The sequence below is a fragment of the Anabrus simplex genome, chromosome 12, assembly GCF_040414725.1.
Source record: "Anabrus simplex isolate iqAnaSimp1 chromosome 12, ASM4041472v1, whole genome shotgun sequence".
NCBI classification, from domain to species: Eukaryota; Metazoa; Arthropoda; class Insecta; order Orthoptera; family Tettigoniidae; genus Anabrus; species Anabrus simplex.
This window is the reverse complement of record NC_090276.1, coordinates 42,995,507-43,016,930: the sequence shown is the minus strand read 5'-3', so window position 1 is coordinate 43,016,930 and position 21,424 is coordinate 42,995,507. Positions and strand designations below refer to the sequence as shown.

General features: G+C 40.5%; 1 protein-coding gene across 1 annotated transcript in view; it reads right to left on the bottom strand.

Moving 5' to 3' along the window:
• Positions 1-21,424, bottom strand: part of Cralbp (Cellular retinaldehyde binding protein) — a 110,961-nt gene that overhangs the window by 14,012 nt on the left and 75,525 nt on the right. The window contains exons 2-4 of the mRNA XM_067156081.2: positions 19,377-19,552; positions 7,932-8,091; positions 6,073-6,134 (exon numbers count right to left, since the gene is read on the bottom strand). Of these exons, the coding sequence (XP_067012182.2) occupies positions 6,073-6,134; positions 7,932-8,091; positions 19,377-19,552 (398 nt within the window). The remainder of the gene's footprint in view (positions 1-6,072; positions 6,135-7,931; positions 8,092-19,376; positions 19,553-21,424) is intronic.

The window sequence follows — 21,424 nt, the reverse complement described above, 5'->3', positions numbered from 1 at the left end:
CTAAATTATTTCTGTAGTTTTATATATGGCAGTCACTCACCACTCTTCTGCATTCAGGGCTGTCACCCATGTGGCAGATTTCCAATCAGTTGTTTACCTCGTCTTTTCTTAAAAGATTTCAAAGAAGTTGGAAACTTATCAAACATTTTCCATGGTATATTATTCCAATCCCTAATTTCTCTTCCTTTAAACAAAGCTCCACGGCATAACAGCTCCGAACGGTCATGATTTAAGCGACTGCTGCTCAGCCTGAAGGCCTGCAGATTATGAGGTGTCGTGTGGTCGGCACAACGAATCATATATAAGCAATAATAATAACAACGTAAACGTTTCCACCTTTTCAATACTAAAATATATTCACAAAATTATAAATTACACGGTACTAGTTTCGACCCATCTAGGGGTCATCATCAGCCGTATTGGAGCAAAGATCACTTTTGGCGAAATCCTAAGAAAATGTTATTTTAAAGAATAACAAGTGAAATGAGATGTTATTATGGTAATAGTTAATAATACAAGGAATATACATACTAAGAGGTTTTTAACAAAGAATAAAGTATAAATGGGGTGTTGTAAAAATTATAATCATGGAAATCAGTAAGTTCTTTTATTGAAATGACATATATAAAATTATATATGGCTTAGGAAGAGGGCTTAAGGTGGGGCTGAAGGATGCGGGAGAAAGTGTAATTGTCTTGGAAAAGTACCTTTGATTAAATTTAGGATTGAGTTTAGGTTGGCTGCATTATTGTTTCTGAGGAAAGTGATAAATAGATCGAAGAGTATGTTGGGTTTCTCTGAGATTTCATTGAGATTGTGACTGGCATTAAAGTATTGGTCTAGGTGTATGTAGTAATTTTCCACTATGTTGAGTAAAGGGCCCTTGTTTGCTAATACGAGGATGTCCATGTCTTGTTCAATATTGGTGAAATTATGGTTATAATCTTGCATGTGTTGGCCGATGGCTGAAAACCTGTTGTATTTTATTGCGTTAGTGTGCTCGTGGTATCTGATAATGAAGTTTCTCCCGGTTTGCCCGATGTAGGTTTTTTTACAGGTGGTACATTTGATCCTATAAACTTCTGATTTTAAAAAACTGCTGGTCTTGTTGATGTGTGAAGTATTGTATAAAACGTTCATGTTCTTATTGTTGGTTTTGAAGGCTATTTTAACGCCTTGTTTCTTAAAGATGTTGGTTAACTTGTAGATATCATTGTTGAACGTGAAGGTGGAAAATGTTAGAGGTTTGGTTATTTCTTTCTTAAGGGTAGTTTTTGGGCGATGTTTGTGTTTATTGATTATCCTTTCTATAAAATGATTGCTGAAGCCGTTGAATTTTGCGATTCCGCGGATTGTGTTGAGTTCGTTTTTTAGATCTTTATTGGACATAGGTATGCTGAAGGCTCGGTGAACTAGGCTGTTGTATGTGGCTCGTTTGTGGGACTGGGGGTGCACTGAATCTTGGCGAATGGTGGAGGCTGTTTGAGTGGGTTTTCTGAAAATTTTATAACAATGATATCTACAAGTTAACCAACATCTTTAAGAAACAAGGCGTTAAAATAGCCTTCAAAACCAACAATAAGAACGTGGAATGTTTTATACAACACTTCACACATCAACAAGACCAGCAGTTTTTTAAAATCAGGAGTTTATAGGATCAAATGTACCACCTGTAAAAAAACCTACATCGGGCAAACCGGGAGAAACTTCATTATCAGATACCACGAGCACGCTAACGCAATAAAATACAACAGGTTTTCAGCCATCGGCCAACACATGCAAGATTATAACCATAATTTCACCAATATTGAACAAGACATGGACATCCTCGTATTAGCAAACAAGGGCCCTTTACTCAACATAATGGAAAATTACTACATACACCTAGACCAATACTTTAATGCCAGTCACAATCTCAATGAAATCTCAGAGAAACCCAACATACTCTTCGATCTATTTATCACTTTCCTCAGAAACAATAATGCAGCCAACCTAAACTCAATCCTAAATTTAATCAAAGGTACTTTTCAAAGACAATTACACTTTCTCCCGCACCCTTCAGCCCCACCTTAAGCCCTCTTCCTAAACCATATATAATTTTATATATGTCATTTCAATACAAGAACTTACTGATTTCCATGATTATAATTTTTACAACACCCCATTTATACTTTATTCTTTGTTAAAAACCTCTTAGTATGTATATTCCTTGTATTATTAACTACCATAATAACATCTCATTTCACTTGTTATTCTTTAAAATAACATTTTCTTAGGATTTCGCCAAAAGTGTTCTTTGCTCCAATACGGCTGATGATGACCCCTAGATGGGTCGAAACTAGTACCGTGTAATTTATAATTTTGTGAATATATTTTAGTATTGAAAAGGTGGAAACGTTTACGTTGTTATTATTATTGCTTATATATTATTCTCAGTTCAATACGGACCAAAAACATGAAATTCATAACCATTAACAACGAATCATCTCGGCCATTATTCGTAGCTTTCTAGACGAGGACTGCAATCTCACCGTCAGATAGCTCTTCACTGCAATCATGTAGGCTGATTGGACGTCAACAGATTCAAGTAAAACTCTCTGACCTGAGCTGGCTGGGAATCTAACTATGGGCCTCTACACTGCAGGGCGGGCATTTCCACTTCCTATAAATGAATATTTGCCCCAATTCTTTTGTCTTCCATTCCAACTTCATGTTAATGTTCAAGATAAAACTTTCTTAAAGTTTTTTTGAATAGAATACTCTTCTCTCTCACAAAGAAACCCTTCCATCAGTAAGTCTGCGATCTTATAAGATTTGGTACGACGACTTCAGCCATTTCAAAATTAGATGCCCAATCGTATATTAAGAACGTGTTTTGGTGTGTCAAAATTTGCTCATTTAACCCATTCCGCTACTGTAACGGGTATAACCGTCATTCATTAACGTGCAATGACGGGTGCAATCATCGCCGTGTACTCGAGTCGGAAATACATCTGTCTGACCATTGATTTCTTTCGATTGTGATGTTGTACTTTATAATTACGTTCTTGGATAGTGCTAGTGTGTTTACATGCCAGTGTTATTATTCGAAGGCCATTTCGTCAATGTATATTTTTCTTTTAAAGTTAGTCATCTTGTTCATGAAATGAATGCTACTGAGCAAGATGTTGTGTAAACATCGTGAGGAGGAAGAGGAAAGAATTCTGCAATTTCTTCTTGATAGTTGTGATGAAAATATCTCAGAATTATCTGATAGTAGTTTTAGCAGTGATAGTGCGTCTGAGAACTGTGACTCCGCTCATGAAAACGATAGTGAGGATGAAGATAACACCGTACATAACCTCACCACATCCAACAATTGGAACTGGAATTTGGTCAGTAATGTTCCGAAAGGCAATGCAGGTATGTAAAAGGGTACAAGAAATTGTACTTCTACTTGCTGGATGTGATATTGTAGAATACTAGCTACATACATGTCATGCTGAGTGCGAGGAAAAAGAGAATGAACTTCTCATCATTCCGGGTCAACTTTGCAGAGCAAATTCTAGAAGATGTCACCCTACATAATTATGTCACTAAAGGATGTTCACCTCAGATAGCACTGCAGTGAGAATACAGGGAAGGCGCTGGGGTCATTTTCCTGAGAAGATTGCTCCAGGATCAAGTAAATCAGCCCGATCAAGGAGATGTAAAGTCTGTTTTGAGCGCGGAATCTGGAAGGAATCTTGCTTCGAGTGCAACAAATGCAAAGTTGCCCTCCACGTGGATGGATGTGTCAAGGTGTACCATATGTTAAAAGACTACAATTTATTGTAGGAAGTTAAACTGTAACCCAAAATGTTGTCAGTTTGATGCAGTATGCTTTTGTAACCATTTTAGCATCCATACCTAAAATGTAAAAGAATAATTGCATTCCAAGGTACATTTTTCAAGGAAAATAATTGCGTGGCAATGGGTTCAGCACCACATAGACAGGAGTGAGTGGCGGGAAGCAGGTAGAGGTGGAGCGGCCGACCAGTTCATGTGTCACGCTCTCACTCTTTCTCGAACACACATCACTTCCCCACCTCTACCTACTTTCTCCGACTCGTTGGCTGAATGGTCAGGGTACTGGCCTTCGGTTCAGAGGGTCCCGGGTTCGATTTCTGGCCGGGACGGGGATTTTAACCTTCATTGATTAATTCCAATGGCCCGGGGGCTGGGTGTTTGTGCTGTTCCCAACATCCCTGCAACTCGCACACCACACATAACACTATCCTCCACCACAATAACAAGGGCTGCACTCGGCTAGAAATAGCCACACGAAATTATTATACCTACTTTCTGCCGCTCACTCCTGTCAATGAGGTGCTTAAATGAGCAAACTTTGCCTACTGAAGTCGTCGCACCAAATCTCAATCACATTGGAGACTTACAGTTGGAATGGTTGCCTTGTCAGTCACGCATGACCAGCAACTGTGTGCAGAATATTTATTTTTTGTAATATTTACTGATGTATGCAGTTGGTTACCTTAAATTAAGAATACAAAAGATTATTTCAAACAAAATAAAGTGTTATAAAATAATATTAAATCCCAAGAATCATTCCTGACATTTGTTGTAAATGTTTAGATAACCGCTGTATATTTACACTTCATAGCAATGCCACTCTGCGCCCTGCATTACCGCTAAATAGATATCCACAGAACCAGTTCACTGTTTTTTATTCAACTTTTTTAAGTAAGAAGGTTTTTCTTAAATCTTTTATTAAAGTCATTAACAGTAGCGTAGCCAGGATTAGCTGATGGGGCGGGGATGATAGGCTAGTTACAAAATTATGATAGAACACAGTGTGTGTTATGTGCTCATGTAAGACTTGTCATTACAAGGACAGTGATACAAGTGAATTATGTTGATATTCAGATTGCAGTACACTACAAAATCTTACATTAAAATACAGAACAAGAATAATATGATCAAGGTCAACAGTTTTACAGCGAATGGTAAGTACAATCTAAAATCTAACTTTTGAGGCTTCTTAGAAAATAGAACTGTTAACAGATCTGTTAGTTCTGTAATTAGGCCTATGTCTATGAATGTTTGTTTAGTTTACTGTCACTTGTTTATTTTCTTTCTTGTTGCCATCTGTGTCGGTGCGACATTAAACACATTGTAAAAAATACGTATTTTTGTAAATGTTGCGTGTGTCCGCCACCGCCTGCAAGCTCCGCAACCCGCCCAGCATCGACGCTTCTAGATACCACGAGGTGGACTGCTGCGCGCTGACGTAATCGTGTGACGTCAGTCAGCGGATATAAATTGGGCTATACAATAATAGTTTTATTATTGTATATCAACAGATTTCAGTACGGATTAAAACATGAAATTAGTCACTTGCAATATAAATTGGGCGATGTCTTCTCCACTGCAGGCACTCCCACAGTGTCCAGCGTCAGACTACACCGTATGTCAGACACGGAGGTACCTTCTTAAATAAGTGTTCTGAACAGGTGGACTTAATTCTGGTCGGGGGGTTTCACCTCAGGACATCTCCGCCTCAAGTATCCTGCCTCCCGTATCACCAACATGCGTCCTAACATTCTGCTACTCATGAACTTTACCACAAGTTCCCTGCAAGTTCTCCAACTTTGGCCTAGTATTCTGCTACCACGAACATTAATCCAAGTTTCCTGTATAATTCTACAAACTACAGATAGTCATCAGCTATCACGGACATTCGTTCCTTCAAGCGTCCTATCTTATCAAGATAGACAGCATTGTACATATGAATATAAATGATTGTACATATTTCTCAGACCATCAGTCTACTAGTTTATGTCATTATTTAACGTGTGCAGCGCTTCGGGCAGCGAGTCAGTTTTCGTTCCTTTTTTGTATATACTGTATAAAGATTTACAAATAGTAAACTTTTATGTTTTGCTTTGTATATCGAGTTCCGTGTATACAACAGTAAACATTCCATGGAGGATTCTAACACCCCCCCCCCTCCATAATCCCACCCCCACCCCTGCTGGCTATGCCCCTATTCACTATGATTTGGAGTTGCATTAAAACAATTTGGAGATTACTTACGTGTGATATAGATGACGACCCTACGACCCAGGGCATCTCTATATGGAGACACGAAGATGTAACTGAAAGAAAAGAATAATGATATGTTTTAATTGTATTTTGTTCTCACAAGTGAATGAATCAAAATTGAGATAATAATAGTCTTCAGCTAGAGAAGATCTTCATCTACTGGATGCTGCTGTTATTATTTGGTGCTATTGTTTGGTCTTTCCTAGCGGGTTAAACCTTGGTTTTCACTGACGAAAGAATGGGAAAGAGTTAAGATTGGGAAGGTACCAGCCATAGCCTTAATACTCAACCACAGACATGCATAATGAGAGCACCCCCTGTGGGTAGTAGAGGACGCAGACAAAGAATACTCCCACGGTATCGCTTCCTGTCTGTTATTGGACAACACTGCAAAGTCATCAGCGAAGGCCAAACGCTGTAAATTAATTTTGTTTTCACGTAATCTGCCAAAGGTTACTCCTTTAACTTCTTTATCCCAAGTCCTAATCACTTTTTACAAACAAGATTAAACAATAAATGGGACAACCCATCTCCTTCTCAGACTCCTGTTTTAATATAAAATGGTTCAGACAATTCCCCTAAGAATTTAACTTTGGAAGTGGAGCCTGTTAGTCTTTGCATGATTAATTGTCGTGTTTTCCTGTCTACTTTGAATTCTTCCAGTACATGAAAATTTCCTCACACCAAACCAAGAGAAAAATATTCTATAAACATACACTTGGAAATGCTTTGTTTCAGAGAAGTATTATTGAAGGAACATTTTACAATGACACTTTACCTGTTTGACATTGGCAACTCTCCGACAAAAGAGTAGCGTTACAAAAATGTTGCAAAGTTTGGGCTGGGAAGACTTGGGAGAAAGGAGACGAGCTGCTCGACTAAGTGGTACGTTCCAAGATGGTGTGGGAGGACATCGGTAGACAAATAAGTTTGAGTGGTGTCTTATAATAATTTATAATTTTGTGTGGCTATTTCTAGCCGAGTTCAGCCCTTGTAAGGCAGACCTTCCGATGAGGGTGGGCGGCATCTGCCATGTGTAGGTAATTGCGCGTAATTGTGGTGGAGGATAGTGTTATGTGTGGTGTGTGAGTTGCAGGGATATTGGAGACAGCATGAACACCCAGCCCCCAGGACATTGGAATTAACCAATGAAGGTTAAAATCCCCAACCCAGCCGGGAATCGAACCTGGGACCCTCTGAATCATAGGCCAGTATGCTGACTATTCAGCCGAGTCGGACAGTGGTGTCTTTAAAAGTAGGAAAGATCACAATATGAAGATAAAGTTGGAATTCAAGAGGACAAATTGGGGCAAATATTTGTTTATAGGAAGGGGAGTTAGGGATTGGAATAACTTACCAAGGGAGATGTTCAATAAATTTCCAATTTCTTTGCAATCATTTAAGAAAAGGCTAGGAAAACAACAGATAGGGAATATGTCACCTCTGCGACTGCCCTAAATGCAGATCAGGATTGATTGATTGATTGATTGATTGATTGATTGATTGATTGATTGATTGATTGATTGATTGATTGATTGATTGATTGAAGTGTTTAATTCATAGCAAGAAAATGTTCAAAATATCTTCCTTGTGCATGTGTTTGCAGGCAACACCTAATGTAGGCACTGTCACAGGGGTGGAAACGGGAACGCGAGTGTTGATGTGTTACCACATGGGAACGGCCTACTGCTCTTTTGTTATGTACAACATGACATCTTATGTATCAACCACTGCATGCAAATATCACTGACCTCGGCCAAGATTGAACCACAATCTTGTGGGTATAGGTCCAACACGCTAAATCTAGGAGATATTGCAAACATATAAGTTGTACATGAAAAGATGCTTACCCACTACGAATAAGTCCTTCCACTACAGGGTCCAGAGGATCCAGTCTCATCAGGAGATGTGAAAAGGTCTGCCTGAAGTTCAGATACTTGAGTAATGTCTGCTGGGCCATGGGGACACTGAACTTCTTCACTCTGAGGAAGCGCAGGAGGAAGTTACTGTCTGCAATGTATGATATGTAATACTGATCAATGACTTCCGATTCTGTGTACAGTAGCTTAGTAAAACAGTGATCATACATACATGCATACAAACATTGATCAGAAAAACGTACCATAACTGGGCTGAATTATAGGTATCTGAGAAATATTTTTCTCAATTACAATTATTAATTACTTTTTCAGTAAAATTACAACAATAATGTTTTTTTTTTCTTTTCTGCCACACCTCATGGTACTTGATTATCACAAGTTTGGACTAAGGTCCAATTTTTAGGACTGGAGTGGTTAGTTCCAAAACACAAATTTCCATCCACACCTCTCATGATCAGAGGCTGACCACTTTGCCAGTTACTGCAAGTCAAACGTGAAGTGGATTTCAGTTGCTTCTTCCGTCCTCTGTGCCATTGGGATATGTCCTCTTCAGCCTTCAAGACCATTAACAATTTTTTTCCCTTTACCTCAGTTGATCCGCTGGTGCTAATTTCGCTATGACTTATTCACACTTGTCTTGTATGTCTATAGGAACTTACCCTGTCAGCCACTGGGACACCTGTGTTGGGGTTGAGAGCCCCACCACAGTGGCTCACACAGGGTTATGCCTAGCTCTTACTCAATTCAGAGTTAAACCCCCACGCAAGCTGATCAGGCAATTGAAGTATCTTAGTGAAACAGTTCAGGAAAGTGGACTCAAAAACAAAAGCCAATGAAATTAGATGCCAAAAGATGGAAACTGTATACTAACTAACCCAAAATATCTACAATGAAATGTGTATCTCCAAGCACACAAAACTAAAACATTACAATACAGTCATTAAACCAGGATGTCTTTATGCATCAAAAATGCTAATTTTGAACAGGAAATCAGACATTAGAAACACTGAGAAAAAGGAACAAAAAAATCATAAGAAAAAATTCTAGGCCCGAAACTTGCTGGCGGACAATACTGATTCAGAGGCAGAAAGGAAATCAAACAACACACAAATATTCACAGTGACATTAGAAAAAACAGTTTAAGATTCTATGGACATATTAAAAGAATGTATCCAGACAAACTTACAAAACAAATAGTTGAATTCTTAAAAAAAACAGAAGTAAAGCCAAAACAGACACAATGAAATGGATGGGCAAAACCAAAAGCAATTTGAATCGAGCAGGAATCACAATAATGTAATTTTGTGTGACTATCTAGTCTTTTGTAATAACAAAGTTTTTATTCTAATCCACCTGTTCAATACATTATAATGTTGTCACATTTAAAATATTTTCATTAATTGACAAGTTATTTGTGGGGATATTTTAAATGTGACAACATTATAATGTATTGAACAGGTAGATTAAAATAAAAACTTTGTTATTACAAATAACACATTTCAATACGGATTAAAACATGAGATTAGTCACTTGCAACTATCTAGTCTAGCGCAGCCCTCGTAAGTCAGACCCTCTGACATCTGTCATGTATAACACTGCGTGTTTTTCTTTTGGTGCGAGTTGCAGGCATGTTGAGGACAGCAAAATCACATAGTCCTCAAGCCAAGAGAAATAACCATTTAAGATTAAATCCCAGACCCGGCAAGGAATCAGGCGCAGTTACAATTACTTCACAAAACGCCAGTCTTTAGAAATCACCGATTTTTTTTTTTACTTTGGGCTGGAATGATACCAAAGGAAAAATATATTTGTTCATTTTGTGTTCTGTTAGTATAGAGACTTTAAGTGGCTATCATCACTAAGCGAGACTAAACGAGATACCTTACAAAAAATGATCGTTACCAAACGAAGTTTCCATTTCACACTCATGTTCTCATTTTGGAAGCCAACAAATTCAAAATACACAGTTCAAAAAAATTAGAACATGTTTTGTAATGTTTGGTATGTGAACGTTAATTTGGTAGATGGGGTTCCAATGGTCGTACAGCATACCTTGAGATCTTAGCTACTCAGGGTATGTAAAATCGAAGTTGTACTCAATCTGTAGACATAGCCATGCATTAAACTGTCAGGTGACCCCTCAAAACAAAGTGAATAGCGGTGCGTCTGTGTGTCGTGAGTAGGGAATTCGATCCCTGCCCTTATTTCTAATCCCGGGATTTCGGGATTACACTTGGTCAATCCCAGGATTGAAAGTTACAAATAAAAAAAAGCAAGATATTCTCACAGAAATCAGCTGTTTAATCAGAAAATCGAAATTTAGACAAAATAAACATATTTTACGGTATACACCTAGCTAATCTAATCGCTCTAACTAATCAGACTTAGTCAGACTAACCAGATTTAAAATCACTCAGTCTCTATGTTAAAATTATTCTTTTCCAAGAATCAGTGAGATAAAGTTACATAAAGTTAAAAAACCCTTATGTAACAAACTATGCAAATAAACTTTAGAAATTAACAACATAATAAGTAGGTAGAAAGTTTCTTAGCAAAAAGTATTTAAAAATAACATTAACCAGTCACATTTCTCGTAAATATAAAGAAAACTAATTTAATAGCAACATTCTAGTTTGAATTGCGAAAATATGATCTGAGAAATAACAACGCGTCCAGTGTCTCATCACCAAACCTGCTTCTCAATTTGTTGCACATATATGCAGCTGCTGAGAAAGCGCGTTCAAGTTCGATGGAAGTTGGAGGAATCGTCAGTAAATACTTATAAGCCTGCTCTAGGTTATAGCTCCGAGTAGAATTTGAAGACTCGTATACTGTAGGTTCATTTCTTTCTTAACAATTCTGGAAAATTCATTTTCATTTAATGCTTCAGGAGACGTAAATTTTCATGCTGTTTTCTATTTCCAGCTGAAGATTTTCTTTGAGCGTCAAATCACTTTTTTTTCTTTCTGTATTTGTAGGCTCGACTTGCATATTTTGTTCTCCCTCTTCGTCTTTTTTACTATTTAATCTCTCAATTAAAGAAACAATGTGTTTTCTATCAGGACTTTGCTCAGACTTGAAAATGTACGCTTTATTTCATCATCGAACGCCAAAGCCACATTGTCACTATGAGGACTTTGTAGGTAGCATAATACGCCACAACTCATTTCTTCGGCGATCTTTCATGCGCTTTTGTAAATGTATCTTGAATTTAGAAGCCAACTCGGAGCTATTGCCATTTAACTGCTTAAAAAGAAACTTTAGGGCAGCACCAGTTGTGCATAAATACGCGTCAGTGCGATAGAGTGCTTTTACAGTTTATTTGACTGGAGCCAAGACTTTAATGATTTCATCGATGAGCTCGAAATCGGACTCTTCCAATGTACTGGATTATTCAAAGCTATAGCCGCCTTTTTGACGCTAAATTTCAAGAAGACACTCACTCAGCTCACTCACACGGGAAAGGTAATGTACCAATGCACGCAATTGTGGTCAGACTTTCACGCACATAGGGGATGAACTCATGCGCTAAACGAGAACAGTCATTTACACACCGAAAAGCGCATAAATAACGCACTGAGAGTTTCGCTTCACGCAGTCTATTTTACAAAATTTTAAAAATTATGTCAATCCCGGGATCCCGAAATCTTCGGGATTGAAAAGCGGTCGGGATCCCGGGATCGAATCCCCTTGTCGTGAGGTACACAGACGCAGACTACTGTGGTCATTTGAGCACGTTGTACGTAAACCAGCACATCCCATGAGACATCATAACGAGGTTCACGTCACAAGGGCCGTCACTTTGATCCAGGAAGGATGGACTTGTTGTTGTGGATCTCAGTGTCTCTCCGTCACTTATTCAACGCTTGTGGAATCGCTACAGTGAGACAGGCCAGTTCACAAGGAGGTTAGACAAGGTCATGGACGCATGACAACCCCACAGGATGACCGATATCTGACCATCTGTGCGTTGCGGCGTCGTTCAGCAACTGCCAGAGAATTGCAACAAGACCTCAGGAGGGTCACCGGAGTCACGGTGTCTGACCAGACAGTAAGGAACAGATTAAGGGAAGTGTCCTTAGGACCCAGACGTCCTGCTTGAGTGCCCCGTTTAACACAGCAACATCACGCAGCTCGCCTTCTGTTTGCCCGTAACCTGGCAACTTCGCCAATGGAGACCTGTGTTGTTCACAGACGAGTCCAGATTTCCCCTGACAGCGTGTTGGACATCAACATGTACGGAGACGCTGTGGTGAGCAGTACATGCCAAATGTTGTCCAGGAAGTTGACCGATTCGGACAAGGTTCTGTGAAGGTGTAGGGTGGCATCAGTATTGATGGCCGTACGGGTCTTGTCGTCGTCCGTGGTGATCTTACCGCTGCGGGGTACATCGAGCAGATACTGCTACAGCATGTGTTGGTTGCTGCATACGGTGTTGGCCCTGAATTCGTACTCCTGCACGACAATGCCAAGGCTCATGTAGCACGCATCACCAGAGCTGTTATGCGGGAACTGGGCATTCAAGAAATGGAATGGCCAGCAGTGAGTCCCGACCTTAATCCCATCAAGCATGTGTGGGGTAGGCTTGACAGAAGTGTTCGTGGGCGTCCTGTTCCACCACAGACTCTCCAATACCTCAAACAGGCTCTCATTGAAGAATGGGACCTGATACCGCAACGTGACCTCCGTCAACTTATACGGAGCATGCCACGTAGGTGCCAAGCTGTGATAAATGCTCGTGGAGGACATACACCATACTGAAGCTCTCCAACTGTGATAAAAATCCACCCTGGAGGACTGTTATACATTCATATATACAGTGCCTTTTTACAGAGGGGATACAGGGGTACATGTACTCCTTAAATATTTGGAAACTTCCCTAGGAGGAAGTCATACAGCCCCCCGTCAGTGGGGCTGGTAGAATAACTCCCACAGCATATAAAAAGGGCCCTAGGGGGCTCTCAACTTGGGAGTGTCGGTTGGCGACCAGGAGGCCCTAAGCTGAGTCCTGGCATTGCTTCCACTTACTTGTGTCAGGCTCCTCACTTTCATCTATCCTATCCGACCTCTCTTGGTCAACACTTGTTCTTTTCCGACCCCAACGGTATTAGAGCATTCAAGGCCTAGTGAGTCTTTCATTTTCACGCCCGTTGTTGCCCTTGTCCTTTCGCTGATACCTTCATTTTTCGAAGTGTCGGGATCACTTCTATTTTTTCTCTCTGATTAGTGTTATATAGAGGATGGTTGCCTAGTTGAACTTCCTCTTAAAACAATAATCACCACCAGGAAGACATACATCAGGCCTACTGAGCAAGTTGGCCTTGCGGTTAGAGTCACGTAGCTTGTTAGCTTGCTTTCAAGAAATGGTGGGCAGCTCTGAAGATGGTTTTCCGTGGTTTCCGATTTTTACACCAGGCTTTGGTCTTAAGGCACAGCCCCAGCATTTGCCTTTCCCAATCCTACCTTTTTCCCATCCTTGCGGCGCCAAAAACCTTTGATGTGTTAGTACGACGTAAAACCACTAGCAAAGAAAAAAAAGTCCGTCTCTGTGGTGTAGTGGTTAGTGTGATTAGCTGCCACCCCCGGCGGCTCGGGTTCGATTCCCGGCTCTGCCACGAAATTTGAAAAGTGGTTCGAGGGCTGGAACGGGGTCCACTCAGCCTCGGAAAGTCAACTGAGTAGAGTTGGGTTCGGTTCCCACCTCAGCCATCCTCGAGGTGGTTTTCCGTGGTTTCCCACTTCTCCAGGTAAATGCCGGGATCGTACCTAAGTTAAGGCCACGGCCGCTTCCTTCCCTCTTGCCTGTCCCTTCCAATCTTCCCATCCCTCCACTAGGCCCCTGTTCAGCATAGCAGGTGAGGCCCAAAGTCTCGCTCTCCAGGACAGTGCCCTTGAGGTGGTAAAGGTGGGATCTCTCGGTGAAACCGACACTGGAGGGTGAATAGATTAAGAAAGAAAGAAAAAAATGTTTTGAAATTCCAGCCCAGCAAATTATTAAGACCGGAAGAAGTTATAAGCTATTATGTACAACTGGAACTTTAGTGTCTTCTGACATCATTTCTGTTGCTGAAGCTGGACGTTGGTGTTGTAAAGTACAGTCGTGTCTCGCTAATCCAGACCCTGGTAATAGCAATATTTTCTCGAGAAGTACGTGACCAACCGACCCGCAATTGTTTCGTTTTCTATCTGAAAGAATTTTCGTGTTCAGTCATCGGTACGAATTTTCAGTATACGCAACTGTTGCTGCCATCTAGCCTCAAATAAAGATAGCATAACCTTTGCCAAGAGTATGATCGTTGAAAGTACGAAGAAGCAGGGTATAGCATCTGAAGAAGCGATCCATCCGGATGTACCTTCCGAGTTACGTGACCATCCTGTAGAACGAAGCGCATCTACATAGGCGTGTTATATTAACGGGTGTTTTTCTGATTTTTGAAATACATTGTCTACATTTTCCAATAATATAATATCGTGTGGCTATTTCTAGCCGAGTGCAGCCCTTGTTAGGCAGACCCTCCGATGAGGGTGGGCGGCATCTGCCATGTGTAGGTAACTGCGTGTTATTGTGGTGGAGGATAGTCTTATATGTGGTGTGTGAGTTGCAGGGATGTTGGGAACAGCACGAACACCCAGCCCCCGGGCCATTGGAATTAACCAATGAAGTTTAAAATCCTCGACCCGGCCGGGAATCGAACCCGGGACCCTCTGAACCGAAGGCCAGTACGCTAACCATTCAGCCAACGAGTCGGACATTTTCCAATTACATTGTTAAATAATAGCAGATGAAGAACAAGAGTTATACCTGGAGTGAGGATAAACATATTTCGGTACTGTAAGTGGAGGAACTTATCAACACTCCAGAAAAATAGTTTGTGAGTATCTACTGTTCTTCAAATATCCTGTATTTATGCATGTAAAATGTGTATTTTTCACTTAACAACAGAATGCATTTACTGATGTATGTGTTTCTTAATATCATTTTACGAAGAGTATGCATTTATCGTACTCGTCGTGTTCGTCTAAATGTTCTGAATATGGGTGAAATGTCATTCAAAACCAGACATGCCCCTTTTCTCTCGACAGATAGGTGCAGCATTGCTAAGCGTGCCTTCCGGCTTAACGGTCCTGCCTCGTGCGATGTTCATTCGGTGTTGATCAGAACTCAGAAATTCAACATAGATTATTTTCAGCGAGAAGGGAAGATATTTGATACCCGTACGATTATTTTGCTGCCACGCGGAAATGGGGCAGCGGGCGCAACTGATGTATAGGCCTAACGAAATTTGACTACCGAGTGCAAGTGATGCGTTCCGATCAGGTGTAATTTTATATTCTCTTTTGACAATAGCGTAGCCAGGATCGGCCGATGGAGTTGGGGTTATAGTTACAAAAATATGATAGAACACAATGAAGGTGCTTGCGTGGAGCATGCAAGATTTGTCATTATAAAAACACTGATGCAAGTGAATTATGTTTATATTCAAGTTGCAGTACATTACAAAATCTTAAATTACAATACAGAATAAGAACAACACAATCAATGTCAAGAGTTCAACAGCGAATGTCATGTTCAGTTTACAATCTAAAATTCCACTTCCGAGGCTTCTTAGAAAATCTATTGGTTCTACAATTAAGTATGAATGTTTAGTTTATTGTCAATTTATGTTTTTCTTTTTGTAAAAAATTCCATAGGGGGTCTAACTCCCCAGTAACCCCCTCCCCCTCTGACTATGTCCCTGACATTTGATAGTAGGCTCAGCGTTTCTAACTTGACGGAATTCCAACGTAGGTGACGGAAAAAATATGGCTTTGACGGAATAGGAATTATCTGACAAACATTTATGAATTATATCGCCTTCATTATGCTCAATAATGTGAAAACCACCCTCAGAAACAAACTTAAAACCAAGCTGATGAATTCTATTCTTACTGTGCGTGCCACTTTTAAGCGGATGAAAAAAATGCTGTCATTATTATACACATCCACGAAATCTTCTACAGCGAATTGGTACGTTGGCAGCCTGATCCACCATCTCAACTGCAGAACTATTGTCGCAGCCACCAAATTACGCTGTTGTCAAGGTTATATAGCAACTGGCGAAGAAGATGTCTTAATTGAACACATCATTTCGGAGCGCGAGGAAAGTTGTTCTCTCTCAAGCTCCTGATGTTACTTCATACAATGTTTAAAAACAAAGTATACTACAAGCTTCAGAAAATACTGCTGATTTCAATGGTATAACTATTTTCTATATAAACCACTTTAAATAATTATTACGAGTAAATTTAAATCCGTAGAATCATGTATTGAAAATTTCAGTTCGCGGTCAAGTTTTTGTTTCTTCAGCCAATAAATTTTCGTCTGCGGGAAAAATGTAAAAAATCGAATGACTTATACTTTTTTTTAAATCTGAAACATATTTCCGTGAGTCTTGTAGTTTGCCTAGAAAATGGCCCGGAAAGCGATCATGTAAATGTCGCTAGCTGAGGCAGTTCGGGGCAGAAGATTATGATAATGTGGATGGATTACTGTTTTAAGCAGAAGCGGCGATTAAGGAGAAAAACATCTTTATTCCATTTTAGCAGCTTGAAACTAGGAGTTATGAAAAAGATGTACAAACTCTTTCCAGCTAATTGTTTCTTTAATTTCTTTAATTATTAAGAAAAATACTTAGTGGAAATAGGCTCAAAATGTCGCTCGTCGTGGCTAACCGAATTGTACAATACGCCACAGCAAATAGCGGAGACCCGGGGAGCAATGTGTAGCACAGGGGTTTCCAAATTGCGGGCCGCGGGCCACATGCGGCCCGCGAGGACTTTTTAAAAGGAAATATTTTTGGAAACGTGAAGAAAATTCATAAAAATATTTCATAGCTCGTTTAAAATGTATTTAACTTATACCCCTTTATAGATGCAAGTCAGAACTAATTCAGTATTTAATATTATGTTCTGTTTTTAAGTATTCACTTAGTCTGAGTAGATTATTTTCTATTTAAAAAATTAAAATACGAACTACGGCGGAAAATGAGCCCTCACAAATGGCATAGTTAGGTCTTAACCATTATAAAATGGCTATGGGTTCGATACAAAATCTTGAACTCCATGCCAACCTCACTCTGGACATTTTATGCAACACAGCATGCAATGAATGCCAAGAAATACTTTAACTGTCATTGGTGTAAGAAGCAGTTTCAATTCCTTCTTCTTTCATTGGTAGTACACAGTGCTGCACTGGGAAGTACTCCTGGAAGTACATTGCTGGGATTCTAGGCTCTTACAACTATATATCATTGTTCCCTTCCCACTACTCCCACTAAATAATCCTCCTATAAGTTTTGTTTTGACTATATCATTAATTTCATTTTGTCTTTATGTATTTTTTTCTTTTTGTCATTTGTCAAATATTAATTCAAGTGAACTGGCATTGCTCTTCTTCCAAATTCAATTGTCCTGAGTATAATAGTGTTTATTTTTAAATTAACTTTTTTGTGCAATTGTAAAATAGTGTTTTAAGCAATTAAAATTATTAAACCTTCATTTCAGTTGAACTATGCATATTATTTCATACTGGTACCTTTGTTCTATTTTGCGCAATTTTACGAAAATTGGCCTTTTATTAATGTGCGAGCCGCGATTATGCTTAGGGTTTACAATGTGGCCCTCGAGCCCATAAAAATTGGAAAACCGGGCGAGTTGGCCGTGCGATTAGGGGCGCGCAGCTGTGAGCTCGCATCCGGCAGATAGTGGGTTCGAATCCCACTGTCGGCAGCGCTGAAGATGGTTTTCCGTGGTTTCCCATTTTCACACCAGGCAAATGCTGGGGCTGTACCTTAATTAAGGCCACGCCCGCTTCCTTCCCATTCCTACAGTTAACTGTAAATACCATTTTCTCTCTGTCTGTGTCTGTTAGGTCATCAGCCCAGAGGCTGGTTGGATCCTCAAATAGCACCACCAAAGGTTATGCGGTTATAAGGAAACCCCAAAAACCAATGGCAGCACCAAAATGAGGCGTACTAGGCAAGATGAGGAGTGAGGTAGTTTGCCATTGCTTTCCTCACTGGGTCAGAAAGTACTATTGCAGCACGACTGACCCTATGAGCAGCACCTTTCATAACACTCAGATGCACTAGTCATGCTCCGAATGTTATTACTCAGCGCTACCCATACCCCAGCAACTTCCATATTGTCACAGCCATGGATGTTGACTGGGACTTCGGTGGAAGCTACACTTTACTCTGGCCTGTGCCAAGAGATGGATGCAAAAGTACTGCATCCATCAAGAAATGACAGCAGGCACATTTTCTCTCTATCTCACAAAATGTACGGAAACTGACGGGTCATCAACCTCAATGCATGCGTGATTCATAGCACGTTCCGTCATGGGACAATGTAAATACGATACAACAGAGCCACCTTATGGACGGGTAAAGTAAACAAAACCTGTATCATGACGTCCTTGTTTTCTAACAGGAAATAATGAATGTACATGTAAATAAACGGCACAGTACATGTAAACTTGTTCGCATGTTAGTTGTAAATAAGCTGGGGAACAGTAATGTGAGACAAAGGGTAGATAAGTTTACTTCCATGACGACCTTTTCTTTTTTTTTTTTTTTGCTTTACGTCGCATCGACACAGATAGGTCTTATGGCGACGATGGGACAGGAAAGGGCTGGGAGTGGGAAGGAAGCGGCCGTGGCCTTAATTAAGGTACAGCCCCAGCATTTGCTTGGTGTGAAAATGGGGAAACCACGGAAAACCATCTTCAGGGCTGCCGATAGTGGGGTTCGAACCTACTATCTCCCGAATACTGGATACTGGCCGCACTTAAGCGACTGCAGCTATCAAGCTCGGTCATATCGACTTTTCTGATCACAGGTTCCCTACCTCAAATTGTTCAGTGGAGCATTCTCTCTGTCCTGTTAAATTTTTACACGCTCTTACGGAAACACCCTGCATAAATTATTGTGCCCCCCTCCCACTTATTCCTAATCGCCGCTACTGTCTGTAAGTAAAGATGTTTACATTTTCTTTTTATTTAGGCCTAGAAATACTGGGTAGGTAACCTTATTATTTTTATTATGACGGATTTTGGTGGATTTTCGGGTGTTGGTATGACGGGGAAAAATGAAATGACAAATGGCTTTTAGTACCGGCAGGTGTCCGAGGACAGGTTAAGGTCTTTGATTCGACTCCCGTAGGCGACCTGCGCGTCGTGATGAGGGTGAAATGGTGATAAAAACGATACATACACCCACTCCCCGTGCTGTGGTTAAAATTTCCGACCCTGCCGGAATCGAACCCGGGATCCCTGTGACCAAAGGCCAGCACGCTAACCATTTAGCCATGGAGCCGGACGGTATGACGGGGAAACAAATTATTAGTTGGCAACACTGAAAAAGACATTTCTGTTACCTGTTCTACAATTGCTGATGTCCCTGTTTTTTGCCAGCCACTCTCTCATGAGTCGTAGGGCCTGTTTGCGAGTGTTGGGATCCTCCCGTAACTCCTTGCGTGCTACATTCTCCACCTCCGTTGGAAGGTTACCTCCATCTTCTGGCTCTCTGTCGGTTCCGGTCATCTTGGTTGAACTGTAAAACAGAATGCGTATCTGCATAAATAAACTGCAACAAATTACATAATATCAGCGGTGGAAAAAAAAGTAGCTTAATTGAATTACCGTTACCTGACAAATATTTGACTCCATCACAGTTACAAATTTCTTTTCAACAATTAATCACTAAAATTAAAATTACTTTACAGAACGCCAGTCCTAAGGCTCGTATTCAAGAAGGCAAGGCTTTGAACGGATACTCCACAAAGTCGACTTTCATAGGAAAGTTTAACTTCGCTCTAAGTCTGTTTCACCGGGGGAGTTGGCCGTGCGTGTAGAGGCGCGCGGCTGTGAGCTTGCATCCGGGAGATAGTAGGTTCGAATCCCACTATCGGCAGCCCTGAAGATGGTTTCCCGTGGTTTCCCATTTTCACACCAGGCAAATGCTGGGGCTGTACCGTAATTAAGGCCACGGCTGCTTCCTTCCAACTTCTAGGCCTATCCCATCGTCGCCATAAGACCTATCTGTGTCGGTGCGACGTAAAGCCCCTAGCAAAAAAAAAAAAAAAAAAAAAAGTCTGTTTCATAGACGCTACTTTCTCCAAAATCCACTTTGGCTGAAGTAGATTTTGCAAAGTCGAGATTTTATGAACTGTATTTGAGGTTGGATTTGATGATGTATGTAATAATAGAAAACTAGGGAAGACTGACTTCCATCAAGCACTTTTAGTTATTTTTGATTTGGCCTAGGGTATTGTAATTTTTCGTCTTTCATTTTGTCAATCATAGACAAAGACAAAGTCACCTCCGTACAGGCCATGAAGGCCCTTGGAGGAGTGGAAGGTAAATGCTTCCACCATTGTTAACCTCGGCACGTGATGGGGGTAGAGTGGTTAGCTCTACGCCCGGCCGCCTTTGCCTGCAGGAATTAACCTGGTACTCATTTTTGGTGTAGGCTGAGTGAACCTCAGGGCCATATGCACCGGAAGTGGAAATCTCGTTTCTTAAATTTTACGACTTCCTGACGGGGATTCGAACCCACGTCCTTCCGGGCGAACCGAGCACGCCTTTACCGCCTCGGCCAGGCAGCCCCTTTCTCAATCATAGACTATAAGAAAATAAAAAAGATGTTCAGCTTGTGAAAACTTGAAAAACTGAAGTCTTTCCCTGGCAAACAGTACAGATACCCTTCTAATTATTCCGCTAACAGTTGGCTGTCTTACACTTCATAAGTAAGCAGAAAGTAGTCGAAAATTGTCTGTAATAAAATAATAAGATCTTTAACTAGAACATTGCGCTTATTCATTTAACATAACATCAATAAGTTACGTGTAAAAACATTGCAATAAATACATGATAAATGAGAAAGTATAGTAATTCATATTTACCCGTGGCATACATATCTTACAGCAATTAGTAGTTGTAGGCCAACTGGAGGAATAGGCAGTTCTCTTCGATTATCTGTCATTAGTGCACCTGCGAACATCGTGAGTTCGTTTATCGAATCTATACCTAATTTTGATTGCTAAATCATAGATCATTCTCTTCACATCTACATCGCATAGGGGTTTTGGATTCACCGCGCTGTCGGTGTCAGTATGTGGGGGATAGAGATCTCAACCACATTTTGTTTAAGTGTGGCCCTTATGATGCTTCTTGAAGCAGTTTTTTAGCTGAACTATGTTATCTACAAGTGCCGTTCCCGACCAGCGCTGCATTGGTGTTGCATGGTGAAAACAATGCAGTTCTTAATGCTGTGATGGACTTTTTGAGAATCGCGGATATTCAAATTTGACTTTGTGCTCATCGCATTTTTGCCAGTGTTTTGTTTGTTCTTCGCCTCTCCTCCCAGAAGAGTGATTCAGTGTGGTGTTATGTACTTGAAGAATGTGGACGATGTGGTTTTCAT